This window comes from Halteromyces radiatus, assembly GCF_025201355.1.
Source record: "Halteromyces radiatus strain CBS 162.75 chromosome Unknown BX664scaffold_8, whole genome shotgun sequence".
Taxonomy (NCBI): Eukaryota; Fungi; Mucoromycota; class Mucoromycetes; order Mucorales; family Cunninghamellaceae; genus Halteromyces; species Halteromyces radiatus.
The window spans coordinates 179,117-193,424 of NW_026251694.1; the positions used below are offsets into that span (position 1 = coordinate 179,117).

A 14,308-nucleotide genomic window follows, 5' to 3' on the forward strand; every position below is an offset into this window, starting at 1 on the left:
AAAAAAGAAAGATCGAAAAGGGTGAAAGGAAAAAAAAAATAGGTAATGACCGTTGTGTAACATTGGCTTATTCCATCCCACTCAGCTACTAATTCTTTTTTAGTTTGTTCAAAAAAAAGTGGGAGTTATGCTATCAATATATAAAGAATGCTCTTTTTGATAATGCAAAATGAACATGTGACTTCAAACGTTTTTCTCACTCTTACTTGAGGAAAAATTCCTTTTTTTATTTCTTATAGCATAAAAAATATCTGATTTGTTTTTATTTTTTATTCTTTTTTCTTTCTTTCTTTCTCTTTCTCTTTCTTTTATAAATAATAATAATAATAATAATAATAATATATATGTTACCACGTACTTTCAAGGTAAATAATAATAATAATATTCATATATTTTATATATATATATATAGTTCAACCTTCTTTTTATTATATTTATTAGACAACATTACCCGTGTTATTATCTCGTCAACATGTACGTTTTTACTCAAAAGTAACCATATCTAATTATGATTCAAAACTTATTGATTATGTTCATATGGAAAAAACAATTGATATAACAAGAAAAAGGTATATAATAATAATAATAATATAAGAAGAAATATATAAAAAAAATAAATAATTTTTTTTGTTTTCTTTAATAGACTTGGTCGTTCTCTTACTTTGACTGAAAAACTTCTTTATGGACATCAACAATATAATACAGATAATAAAGAATATTTAAAAGTTCTTCCTGATAGAGTAGCGTGTCAAGATGCTACTGCTCCTATGACTTTACTTCAATTCATGAATACTGGTCTATCTCAAGTGGCAATACCAACAACTGTTCATTGTGATCATCAAGTAGAAACACAATATCACAATCGAAATCGTCCTTTAGCTGATCTTGGTCATGCTCAATCTTTATTACATCATGAAGTGGATACATTTTTACAATCAGCTTGTGAAACCTATGGTATTCGTCTTTGGCGTCCTGGAAGTGGTATCCTTCATCAAATGGTACTTGAAAAGTATGCTTATCCTGGTGCTTTAATCATTGGAACTGATACTCGTATGTCTCATGCTGGTGGTTTGGCTACTTTAGCTTTTCCTGTAGGTGGTGCAGAAGCTTTGGATGCTATGATTGGTTTACCTTGGGAACTCAAATATCCTCGTATACTTGGTGTTCATTTGAAAGGTTCTTTATCTTCATGGGCTAATCCAAAAGGTTAATAATAATAATAATAATAATAATAATAATAATAATAATAATAATAATAATAATAATAATAATAATAATAATAATAATAATAATAATAATAATAATAATAATAATAAAAATAAAAATAATAAAAAGAAAACTAATCATTTTTTTTTTGATAGATGTCATTCTCAAGATCAGTACACTTTTGGATAATAAAGGAGTAGACAAGAATACCATTATTGAGTATATGGGAAATGGAATAGATACCTTATCATGTACAGGAATGGCCACTATTTGTAATATGGGAACTGAGGTAACTCAAAAAAAAGGTTCAAACATTCTTTTTTTTTTTAACCTCATTTTATAATCTATGGTTAGATTGGTGCAATGTCTTCAGTATTTCCTTTTAACGACAACATGGATGCCTATTTACGAGCTACCTCAAGAAACAATATAGCTGATCTTGCTCAAACCATTCGTCCTCAGTTACTTGAAGCAGATGAACATGCTATATACGATCATATCATCGATCTAGATTTGACAACATTGGAACCTCATATCTATGGACCTTTTATGCCAGATATTGCTACTCCTATATCCAAATTTAAACATATCACCAAACAACATCAAGAAGAATGGTCTATGAATATTAGTGCCGCTCATATTGGTTCATGTACAAACTCATCTTATCAAGATTTAGCTCGCTCAGCTTCTTTGGTTCAACAAGCATTAGAAAGAGGTTTATCATTCAAGTCCCCGGTCTCTGTGACGCCTGGATCTACACAAATTCGTGCTACCCTTGATCGTGATGGTGCCACAAAATCATTCAAAGATGCTGGTGCTTCTCTTCTTGCTAATGCCTGTGGACCTTGTATTGACTGGAATGAAGATAGACCTCAACATGTTGCCATTGAATTCGATCATCCTGATCATCATCATCATCATCAAGTTCATGATCCTGTTTCTATTATATCCTCTTATAATCAAAATTCAACTGGAAGATTGAATGGAAGACCCAATACACATCACTTTATTACATCACCTGAAGTAAGAAATTTTTTTTTTATGGATAAAACATCAAATACTGATAAATCTTTTTTTTTTTTTTTTTTTTTTTTTTTTTTTTTTGCTTTAGATTGTGACGGCAATGGCAGTGGCAAATAGTTTACAATTTAACCCCTTGACTGATTCACTGATTGGCAAAGATGGTAAACCTTTCAAATTTCGTGCACCTCATGACGCTAGCAAAGACGGGATTCCAACACATGGTTTTGTGAAGAATGATGATGAAGAAAGAGCAAGGTTTTATCAAGCACCATTGGAAAACAACAACAAAAAGAAAATCGATCCTAATACTTTGATTCCGCCACAGTCAACAAGGTTACAGAAACTCTTACCATTTACACCTAGTTTTCGAATAAACGACAATACGCCATTTGTTATTCCTATCTTATTCAAATCAAAGGGTGTATGCACAGCAGAACATATATCCATGACAGGACCTTGGTTGAAATATCGTGCTCATTTGGACAATCTTTCTAATAATCTTTTGATTGGCGCCATCAATGCTGAAAATGGGAAACAAAATTGGATCAAAAATAGATTGACTGGACAATATGATGGGATCTCTCAAACAGCTCGACATTACAAACAACACGGTATTCCTTGGGTGTTGATTGCGGATGAAAACTATGGTCATGGCTCAGCAAGTGAACATGGTGCTTTGGAATCAAGGTATTTAAACGGTGTGGCTATCATAGCAAAGGTAAGAACTCTATTATATAAAATTGATTACTGATATATATATATGTATTCTTTTTTAGTCGTTTGCACCTGTCCACGAAATCAATCTCAAAAAACAAGGCATTCTTCCTCTACAATTCACTTCTCCTTCGGATTATGACAAAGTTGATGGACATGCATCTGTTAGTATTGATATACGACAATTGACTCCTGGAAAACCTTTACAAGTAAAAGTGATACAACCTTCATCCGTTGGAGATACAACTATAGTATTGGATTTGGTACATTCTCTCAATCATGGTAAAAATAGAATTATTCTAAAGAAAAAAGAAGAAGATGAAAAAGTGATTGATTCTTTTTTTTTTTTTTTATGTATGATAGAACATATTGAATGGTTCAAGGCAGGATCAGCACTCAATTATATTAAATCCAGAATACAAACTCAAACTGAATCAGAGGAGACTGTACAAAAGGCGTGATCTGTGTATGTTTATATTTAGTCTTTTATTATTATTATTATTATTATTATTATTATTATTATTATTATTATTATTATTATTGTTATTGTTAATTTACTTTACCTTACTTTACTTTATACCTTTGATAATCTGTTATATATTGTACTTATACCTTCTTAGTGATTTTTTTTATTTGTTTGAAATAAACAGTAATCTTTTATACTTTTTTTTTTCCTATGGATTGGTTGAGGATCGAAACGTTCAAACTCAATACAACAGCAACACAACAGCAAATAAGATACAAGTAATTGATATGCGACAACATTCAAACATTGACAGTAGGGAAAAGAGATAGTTATTTTTCTTTTTCATAGAATATAGATCTTATGATGATTCCTCTAAATACTTCCAAGAAGAAGGAAAAAAAAAGCTGTAGGTAAATAAAAAAAATACGTATTTGCATATACATGTGTGTATAAATATAGGTGATGATGATTTATTTATAACAACGAACTAATCTTTCTGTTTTACTGTAGTAAAGTTGGTGATACCGAAGAAACCAGTTATTTGTAACATGATTCAAACTCGATATGTAAGAATGATGGAACAATATTGATCTAATATGTATACGAAGTTTGGGAATTTATATTATTTTTGATTATCAAAATGGTAAGAAAATTCATGCAAGAAAAGGGACAAGAAAGGTTGATCATCTGTTCTTTTTTTTTTTTTTATGTATGTATATATAGATGATGTAGGTTTCGTATTACTATTTGATTCTGATATCGATAATGTCTCATCATCCGTGCCAACCCTGACAACAACGATGTATTTATTATTATTATGACCAATAGAAAATGACTTGGTTTTACTGCCATTTACATCACCTCATTTTATATGTTTTAAATAAATAAATAATAAATAAAAAAAAAAAATAAAGCTGCATGATCTTGTTTATCTCATTATTTTTATGCAGGTATACGATACAATATGTTGTACGTGGGTAATGTTTTATGTGTTTAGAGTATGTTTATTTTCCCGAATAACCCGTTTTAAGTAAACTCTGTTCGATAAAGATACCACTTGTCAATATATTTTTTTTTTTTTGGCATGTCATTGTGTGAGAAAAAAAATGCCAAGAACGTGATCAAAGAAAGAAATACTCGGTGATTCTTCCATCCATGGTGATGGATGATTGACTGTTCGTGTAACGGTCGCGCGTCTCTTTTGTTTCTCTTTCTTCTTTTCTTTTCCAGTTATCTCATCTCTCTTTTTTTTTTTATTTTATACTTTCACTTTTTTTTTTTTAGAATTAACCTTTCTTTGATTTAAAAAGATTGATTATATAAATAATAAAAAAGGGAATCTCAATAAATAAGTTTTTTTTTTTTCTATTTTGTTTGAATGGATTTATTCGGAATATGAAACATTGTATATAAAAAGAAGCAAGTTTGCTTTTACATAGTGTAACCTCTAGCCACAGATGTTAAGAAAAGAGAGAGAGAGCGAGAGACTTACCGCTCATTTACTGCATCTTTCAATATTCCCCGCCCGGTACCTTAGATCTATAAGGAAATATCAATACCAAAATTTAATAGGAATAAGGGCGTTCTGTTGAAACGCCGCTTGTCTTATGCGATTATGAACTTATAAAATCTCTTTTTTTTCTCTTTTTCTTTTTCTTTTTTTTTTTTTTTTTTTTTCATCATCATCTTTTATACAAACTAAATTAACATGGAATACCAAACTTCTTATGAATATACCTCTACTACCACTACTTATAGCTCTGACGATAATGTAGTGCGTTCCTCTACTACTCATATTCAATCTGAAAGCCAAACTTTGATTGTGAATGCCGTTGGTGCCAATTTCCAAAAGGATGGACAAAAACTTGGAACTCAAGATCCTTACATGCAATTCACTTTGAATCTTGAAGATAAGAAGTCTTTCCAAAAAACTTATACTGCTAAGAATGGTGGCAAAACTCCTAGCTGGAATCAATCTTTCAATTTGCCTTTGCAAGGTGAACCTGATCTCTTTATTGAAGTCTTGGATAAGGAAACTACTGCTGATGCCTTGATTGGTTTTGCTGCTATTCCCATCAATCAAGTGGTCCATGCTCAAGGTGGTTCCATCAATGGTCTCTTTGATTTGTATGATGTCAAGAACAACGTGGTTGGTGAAATCAATTTGATCCTCCAAGCCCAAGGTTTCCAAAACTCAAGCAATCAACAACCTCCAAGCTCTCCTGTTCGTTTCCAATCCTATGTCCATGAAGTTCATCAAAAGCGATGCAAGTCTCTTCGTACCAAGGAACACGTTGCTGAAGCTGGTACTGCCATCTTGGGAGGTGCTTTGGCCATCGGTGCTGGTCTCTTGGGCAAGAAACTCTATGATGATCACAAGAAGGAAGAACAAGAAGAAAAGGATCGTGCTGAAGAAGAAGAACGCCGCCGTCAAGAATTTTCTCAACGTGAAGAAGAACTCAAGCGTCGTGAAGAAGAATTTGGTCGTCGTGAACAAGAAGAACAGCAAGAACGTGAACGTCGTGAACAAGAAGAACGTGAACGTCGTGAACGAGAAGAACGCGAACGTCGTGAACGAGAAGAACGTCAACACCGTAATGATGAAGAAGAAGAACACCACAAGAAGAAGGGTCATTGTGAAGATCGGGAAGAACACCACAAGAAGAAGGGTCACTGTGAAGATCGGGAAGAACACCACAAGAAGAAGAGCCACTGTAATGATGATGATGATGAAGATTGCCACCACAGCAGAAAGAAGTGTGTCGATGAATGGGATCCCGTTGGTACCTACAAAGCTGGTGATCGTGTTGAATACCATGGCCGTACTTATCTTTGTCTCCAAGGTCATACAAGCAACCCTACCTGGAAACCTAATGCTGCCTCTTCTCTCTGGGAACTCGCTTAGTTTAGTTTGTTATTAGTTATGTAGTATACGTTTTTACCCCCCTCCTGTTTTATATATATACATATATTCATTCCTCTTTGAAGAAAAAAAAAAAGTCATTGATCTTTTTGTATTGAAATAAAAAAAAAATACCATTGTGTACATCCTTTACTACTTTTTTTTTTTATCGTCATGATTTACTATTATTATTTTTTCTCCTTTGACATTTTCATGATCCATCATCATCTCCAAGTATCATCACGCGATAAAAATGTGTATAAATTGAGTAATCAATCCTAATATATCGATTTTTCAATCCAGTGTTTGTAGACCTAGATTGCGGATAGAAAAAAAAAGTTGGCATCCCTTTTTTATAATACAAAATATACGTAAATGAACAGCTCTGATCGATCGTATCAGTTCTATTGGGTTCTTCAATACATATATGAAATAAAAATATTACCATCCATATATGGATCCAAAAAAAAAAAGAAAGAGAAAATGCATTTATTCAAATGATAAAAAGAAGGATAGGTAAAACTAATCTATATTATAAAGTCATTCTTTACATAATACTATACTGTATCGTCTACTTCTTTTAGTCCCTCATACTCTTTTTTTTTTTTTTTTTTTTTTTTTGGTTACTCTTTATGTGAAAACACCATCCTGCATGATCATCCATCATCCATCATCCATCATCCATTATTCTCTTGTAGCGAAACCTTAAAGAGTAAGCGTACGATAGAATCAATTCAAAGAAATAATCAGCATCCCTCTTCATTAACGGAATCATCCTTGTCCTATTTATTACCAAGCCATTACGAAACCTACTCTGCTGAGACCTGTAAAACTATATGAAGCAGAACTCAAAAAAAAAGGTCATTCTTTGATAGATTATAGCCGCACTAATATGGTCAAAAAAAGACATGTGATCCATCTCATCGATCATTGTCATTGCGAAAGATTATTTTTTTCTTCTTAACATAAATAAATAAAAAGGATTTAGTAGGAAGAAAAAAAAAAAAAGTAAAAGAGGAAGATGATTTGCCATATGCAGACTCACACTTCAATCAGACAAAAAAAAAATCATAGTGGCGGGAATTGGAAAGTGGCTTATTTTCAAGATTTTATGTTTTATTTTTTGGTTCCCCTCTCTTTCCATTTTACTTTTCTTTATATTTAACCTCTTCACCTTATAATACATCATGGGAAAAAAGAAATCAAATAACAAGAAGAAGGACGATTATTGGGATGAAGCTTTCGAAGAAGATGCTGTTGCTCTTGGTGTTAATGGTGGTGGTTCCGATGACGACGAAACTTTTGCCAAAAATACTGCGTCTTTTGCCGCTCTTGCTGAAATTGAAGACGACGATGATGGGTAAATATTATTTAATATATAAAAAGTCATTATGATCTGACTCTTCTTTTTTTTTTCTTGTAGTTTGATGGCTATGGTCAATAAGGCTGCCAAATCCAAGGTTAAGAAGAACAAAAAGAAACAACAACAACTTCCTTCAGACGACGAAAACGAAGAGCCAGTATTGGAATCAACCCCACCCGTGAACAATGATATGGAAGAAGAGGATGATCTCGATTGGGCAAATGACAAGAAGAAGAACAAGAAGAAGAACAACAAGCTACCTGCTATTCCTACTCCCACTGAAGATAATGACAACAATGAAGGACGACTTTTGACCAAAAAGGAAAAGGAAAAGCTCAAGAAGGAAAAAGCAAAAGAAGCTAAACGACTTGCTGCGCTAGAAAAGAAGAAGAAACAAGCTGAAGAAGATGCTGAATTCGAAAAGCTCATGGGTGATCAAGCTTCTCCTGCTCCTGCTGCTGTTACAAACAATAATGATGATGATGCTACGGCCGCCACTGGTACCAAATCAAAGTCTCAACTCAAGAAGGAAAAACTCAAGAAGAAATTGGAAAACAAGGCTGCCGCTGCTCCTGCTCCTGAACCTACTCCTGTGGAAATTCCTGCTGCTGGTGGAAAAGGAAAAAAGAAAGGTGGTAACGTAGCTGCTCTTCGTGTAAGTTTTAATTGATTGATGCTAGAACAAAGACAGTTTGATTTACTTATATTCTAATTTTATAGAAAATGTTGGAAGCTCAAAAAGCTGCTGAAGAAGAACAACGTCGATTAGAAGAAGAGGAACGTCTTCGTGCTGAAGAAGAAGAACGACTTTTAGCTGAAGAAGAAGCACGATTGGAAGAAGCCCGTAGATTGAAGAAGGAAAAGGAAAAAGTAAGAATAAAGAGAAAAAAAAATAATAGTAGAGGAAGAAATACCTTCATATTAACTTTTTTTTTTTGTGAAATTGATAAATAGGCTCGAAAGGAACAACTTCGTAAGGAAGGCAAATTACTTACTAAAGCCCAAAAGGAAGCTCAACGTCGTGCTCAACTTCGTCATCAACAACTGGTGGAATCTGGTCAAGTCAAGGTGCTCGGTCTTGAATCTCCTGAACCTGAACAGCAAAAAAAGAAGATTGTTTACGGCAACAAGAAGAAGAAGGGTCCCTCCAAGGAAGAATTAGAAAAGAAGAAGCAAGAAGAAGAGCGTCAACGCAAGGAAGAAGAAGAACGTCGACGTAAGGAAGAAGAAGCCAAGAAAGCTGCTGCTGAAGAAGAATGTAAGTATCTATAAACAAAAAAAAAAAAAAAAAAGAAAAAATGAATCATTAGAGTATTTTTTTTTCTTATACCTTTGTATTTATAGCTTCCGAAGATGATTGGGAAAAGGCTGCTTTGAGTAGTGATGAAGAAGAAAAACCTGTGGAATCCAAGGAAGAAGAAAACGTCAAGGATGATTGGGAAGATGAAAGTGAAGAAGAAGAAGAACAACAAAAACCTGTGGAAACAAAGGCTCCTATTCCTACCAAGGCTGCTCCTGCTGCTACCAAAAAATCTGCTCCTACTAAAGCTGCTCCTACCAAGAAATCTGCTCCTGCCAAGGTGGAAGAATCCTCTGATGAAGAAGATGAATCGGAAGACAGTGATGATGATTCTGAATACGATAGTGATGATAGTGACGAAAGCTCTGATGAAGAATTGACTGCAGCTCAACGTTTGGCCTTACAGAAAAAGGAAGAAGCTGCTGCTCGCCGTGTTCAACGACAAAAGGATGCTATGGCTGCACGATCAAAGGACGATTTACGATCACCTATTTGTTGTATTCTTGGTCACGTAGATACAGGTAATTTTTTTTTTTCAAAAAAAAAAAAAGAGAAAGAGGATGATATTGATATATATATTTGTATATTGATGATTAGGTAAAACCAAATTATTGGACAAGATTCGACAAACCAATGTTCAAGAAGGCGAAGCTGGTGGTATTACTCAACAAATTGGTGCTACTTATTTCCCTGCTGATGCGATCGAAAAGAAAACAGCTGTTTTGGGTGCTAAACGTGTGGAAGAACTCAAATTACCTGGTCTTTTGGTTATTGATACTCCTGGGCACGAATCTTTCACCAACTTGCGTACTCGTGGTAGTTCCCTTTGTAACATTGCTATCTTGGTGGTTGACATTATGCACGGTTTGGAACCTCAAACGTTGGAATCCATTCGACTTTTACGTGATCGTAAGACACCCTTTATTGTAGCTTTGAACAAGATTGATCGTCTTTTCCAATGGGAAGCCATTCCTGATAATTCATTTGAAGATTCATTGGCCAAGCAAAAGAAATCCGTCCGTGATGAATTTGAAACACGTTTGACCCAGACCATCGTTGCCTTTGCTGAACAAGGTTTGAATGCTCAAGTCCATTACAAGAACAAGAACTTTGCTAAATATGTATCTTTGGTGCCCACATCTGCTCACACTGGTGAAGGTATTCCTGATATGCTCAATCTTTTGGTGAACTTGACTCAAACTCGTATGAGTGACAAGTTGATGTATATTACTGAATTGGAATGTACTGTGTTGGAAGTCAAGGTGATCGAAGGTCTTGGTACTACTATTGATGTGGTACTTGTGAATGGTTGGTTACATGAAGGTGATAAAATTGTGGTATGTGGTCTCAATGGTCCTATTGTTACTCAAGTTCGTGCTCTACTGACACCTCAACCTCTACGAGAACTTCGGGTCAAATCTCAATACGTACATCATAAATCCATCAAGGCTGCCATGGGTGTCAAGATTTCTGCTCCTGATTTGGAAAAGGCTATTGCTGGGTCTCGTTTACTTGTTTGTGGTCCTGATGATGATGAAGAAGATTTGAAGGAAGAAGTGATGTCTGATTTGACCAACTTGATGAGTACTATTGATCGTACAGGTCATGGTGTGTGGGTACAAGCATCCACTCTTGGTGCATTGGAAGCTCTTTTGGAATTCTTACGGACATCCAAGATCCCTGTGGCTGGTATCAATATTGGTCCTGTGCACAAGAAGGATGTGGTCAAGGCATCAGTGATGTTGGAAAAGGCACGTGAATTTGCGGTGATGCTCTGTTTTGATGTCAAGGTGGAAAAGGAAGCTGAAGATATGGCGGAAGAATTGGGTATGAAGGTGTTCAAGGCTGATATCATCTATCACTTGTTTGATCGATTTGTGGAATACAACGAATCCATGTTGGAACAAAAACGCAAAGATCAAGCTCCCTCGGCAGTATTCCCCTGTGTACTCAAAATGGTACCTGGTGCTATCTTTAACAAGAAGGATCCTTTGATTATTGGTGTGGATGTCATCGAAGGTGCTTTACGGATCGGTACGCCTGTATGTGTGGCACGCACTAATGCTGAAACCAAGGAACGTGAAATCATCACATTGGGTAAGGTCACCTCCATAGAACAAAATCATAAATCTTTGGAAATCGTCAAGAAGGGTCAAGCTGGTGGTGGTGTGGCTATCAAGATTGAATGTGCTGTATATGAAACTCCAAAAACATTTGGCCGTCATTTAGAAGAAAAGGATGAAATTTATTCAAAGATCTCTCGTCAATCTATCGATGTACTCAAGGAATCTTTCCGAAAGGATATGACTAAAGAAGATTGGGCTTTGGTGCTGAAACTCAAGAAGGTGTTGAATGTAGAATAATAAAAAAAAAAGTAAATAGGCTTTTTTTTTTTTAAAGAAAATATATATTGGTTTTAGTAGTATTACTATTTTTTTTTTTTTTTGTGGTTATTCTTTTTGTTGTATAGTCGATCCATTCTTTTCCTCTTTTTATTTAGTCATCATCTCATTACATATATCTTTTTTTTTTATATTCTTTTATTTATATATATATTTATATTCTTTCGCATCTTTTCCAATAAAAGAAACTCGAATGATACAGTCCTCCAAAAGATCGACCAGACAAAGTATACCCAAAAAAAAAGAAAAAATCATCTACATTTATTTTGTTGAAATAATCCATTTTATTTCAATGCGTCCATAAAGTACTATACTATGAATATCTAAAGTACAAAGTCTACCAACTAATCCTTTTTTTTTTTTTTTTTTTTTTTGCGACATCCATCCAATAAAAGGAAATATCATCTATTATTGACTGGGCAAATACTATCAACCATAAGAATGAATCATTGTTTAGTACATCATGAGATATTATATTTTTATTTACATACCTTGTAAGGATTCAAAATACCTTTGGGATCCAACAAATTCTTCATTGTTTTCATCATCTTGATCATACCATCTGATTTTGAATAAGAAAGGAATTGATTCTTTGCAACACCAAGACCATGTTCAGCACTGATGGAACCATTTTGTTTGGCTATCAAAAAAAGAAAGAATGTGAATCTTTTTTTTTTTTTTTTTTGTAGATCAAGATAAACTTACCAACCCATTCGAATAAATAAGGTTCAATCAATTCAGGTACACGTTTATCTATACGATTGGCAGCAATGTTCAAATGAAGATTACCATCACCAACATGACCGTAACCAACCACATCGATGATAGGAGAATCAGGTTGTCCAAGTACACCACCATCCTTAAGATGTTGTCGCATGTCTTCTACACATTCATTGATCTTGGGAACAGGCATTGAAATATCATACTTGTACACAGCCGCTTCCTTGCCCAATGCTTCGGTAAATCCTTCACGTACACTCCAAATATTTTTGATTTGTGTTTCATCTTGAGCAACCACACCATCTTGTGCTACTTCTTCTTCCATCATGGTTTCCAAATAGTTGGTCAATTTCTGTGAAATATAATAGATATTAGTAAGAGAACAAAGTACATTTATTTTCTATTACTTACTTCATCGTCATGTTCCTTATTAGATCCACTAGTTTCAATCAAGACGTAGAATGGGTATTCGTTTTCCATCACGGGTTTAGCATCAGAATGCCTCTTATAGATTTGAAGAGCGTTGTTATCCCAATATTCGAAAGCTATAGAAAGTAGTTCATCATTAAGACACATTCCCTTTTTTTTTTTTTTTAATAAATAGATTACCTGACAAAATTTCTGATAATTCTGATCTTGATTGTTTAAATGCTTTTTGCACATCCTCATAAGAGTTGAGACCTAACAGAGCAACATTGACAGCCTATTATTATTATACATATTTATATAAAGTGTCAGTGAGTCCAATGGCATGTCAATCATTTGTTTCACAATAATCATGATTACCTTGGGACGACGGGGAGTCAAGATGGAAACACCAGTGATCACACCAATAGTCCCTTCAGATCCAATGAAAAGTTGCTTGAGATCGTAACCGGTATTGTCCTTGCGCAACGTTGACATGCTGTCAAGAATAGATCCGTCTGGTAAAACCTATACCCATTGATGTTCCATAGAAAAAAAAAAAAGACAAAAAGCTTATTAGTTTCCTTCTATATGTAGCCTATATTATTTTTACCACTTCCAATCCAAGAACAGTGCCATGAAGAGATCCATAACGAAGTAGACGAAGACCCCCAGCGTTTGTTGCCAAGTTGCCACCAATATGACAACTAAAATATATAGAGATGCATAATGATAATAAAGTTAAAGTTTTTACATTCATCATCATTATTCCCACAGTTCCTGATCTTCCCGTTTCTCATGAATGTAGTTTCTTACCTTCCTTTAGCACCCAAATCCAATGGCATCATATAGCCTTTTTCACCCAACCAGTTGTCCAGACCTTCCAAGATACATCCAGCATCTGCAGTAAGGATACCAGATACATCATCAAAGGATCGAATATTATTCATCGATTGTAAACTCAATACGACTTCATCAAAGATGGGAATAGAGCCACCAACAAGACCAGTATTACCACCTTGAGGAACAACAGCAATACTAAAAAACATCATCATTATAATAAGAATGAATATACTTCATCCTCCCTAGATGTGTTTTTTTTCTTCTTTTTTACCTTTGTTCGTTACAATACTTGAGAATATCAGCCACTTGTTGCGTTGTTTTGGGCTTCAGGACCAATTGAGATTGACCTCGATACTTATTCATCCAATCAGTATTGAAAGCTACCAAGTCATCTTCGTTGTTGTAAATAAGTCCATTATCACCTACAATGGTTTTGAAGTGTTCGATATCTTTATCCGTTAACTAACACCAAAAAAAAAAAAAAAAAAAAAATATAAACGTCAGTCTTTAATAAGATAAAAAAAAATAACAAGTCGTGTCATAGAATCATAAGTTTCATTGTAAGGAACACGTATATACATCCTTTTTTTTTTCTTTTGTTTACCTTTTTGAATTGTTCGTTACGAGTAAAGCCAGGATACCTTTCAACAGTAAGAGGAACGGTTTTGGTATTGGTGGTTGCATAAAGTCGAGTGGCATTGACAGAAGTAAGAGATACAGTCTTGTAAACAGAAGGACGACTAGCTATTTGACGTTTCACTGAAGTAGTCACAACATGACGAACAGTGTGTATTCGAGAAGCGTATCGCAACATGACCAAAAAAAGGATCTAGACGAGAAGGAGAAGAAAGACAAAAAGAAAGAGACAGAAAAAAAAAAAAAGATCTTTCTTTTTTTTAGTTTCCGCTTGGCAAGTCAATTGACCATGAATGGTTCGGAGCCGTAAAACAATTATGACTAATAT

General features: G+C 34.3%; 4 protein-coding genes across 4 annotated transcripts; 3 read left to right on the forward strand and 1 right to left on the reverse strand.

Moving 5' to 3' along the window:
- Positions 1–344: 344 nt before the first annotated feature.
- BX664DRAFT_317245 (aconitate hydratase) lies at positions 345–3,404 on the forward strand (the record flags this gene model as incomplete). Its single annotated transcript, XM_051542739.1, has 8 exons — positions 345–365; positions 442–569; positions 644–1,206; positions 1,362–1,495; positions 1,561–2,229; positions 2,318–2,947; positions 3,006–3,225; positions 3,307–3,404. The coding sequence occupies 8 exons, from the start codon at positions 345–347 to the stop codon at positions 3,402–3,404; spliced, it is 2,463 nt and encodes an 820-aa protein (XP_051396897.1).
- A 1,672-nt stretch (positions 3,405–5,076) lies between these two features.
- BX664DRAFT_302005 (uncharacterized protein) lies at positions 5,077–6,464 on the forward strand. The gene is made up of 2 exons (XM_051542412.1): positions 5,077–6,003; positions 6,100–6,464. The coding sequence occupies exons 1-2, from the start codon at positions 5,118–5,120 to the stop codon at positions 6,312–6,314; spliced, it is 1,101 nt and encodes a 366-aa protein (XP_051396898.1). The 5' UTR covers positions 5,077–5,117; the 3' UTR covers positions 6,315–6,464.
- A 1,400-nt stretch (positions 6,465–7,864) lies between these two features.
- BX664DRAFT_268187 (P-loop containing nucleoside triphosphate hydrolase protein) lies at positions 7,865–11,337 on the forward strand (the record flags this gene model as incomplete). The annotated part of the gene is made up of 5 exons (XM_051540980.1): positions 7,865–8,329; positions 8,395–8,544; positions 8,629–8,932; positions 9,019–9,495; positions 9,572–11,337. The coding sequence occupies 5 exons, from the start codon at positions 7,865–7,867 to the stop codon at positions 11,335–11,337; spliced, it is 3,162 nt and encodes a 1,053-aa protein (XP_051396899.1).
- A 413-nt stretch (positions 11,338–11,750) lies between these two features.
- BX664DRAFT_302010 (uncharacterized protein) lies at positions 11,751–14,203 on the reverse strand. Its single transcript, XM_051542413.1, has 10 exons — positions 13,949–14,203; positions 13,616–13,806; positions 13,318–13,539; positions 13,115–13,208; positions 12,883–13,029; positions 12,706–12,799; positions 12,508–12,641; positions 12,082–12,448; positions 11,868–12,016; positions 11,751–11,802 (listed from the first exon to the last, which is right to left on the reverse strand). The coding sequence occupies exons 1-10, from the start codon at positions 14,156–14,158 to the stop codon at positions 11,785–11,787; spliced, it is 1,626 nt and encodes a 541-aa protein (XP_051396900.1). The 5' UTR covers positions 14,159–14,203; the 3' UTR covers positions 11,751–11,784.
- Positions 14,204–14,308: the final 105 nt, after the last annotated feature.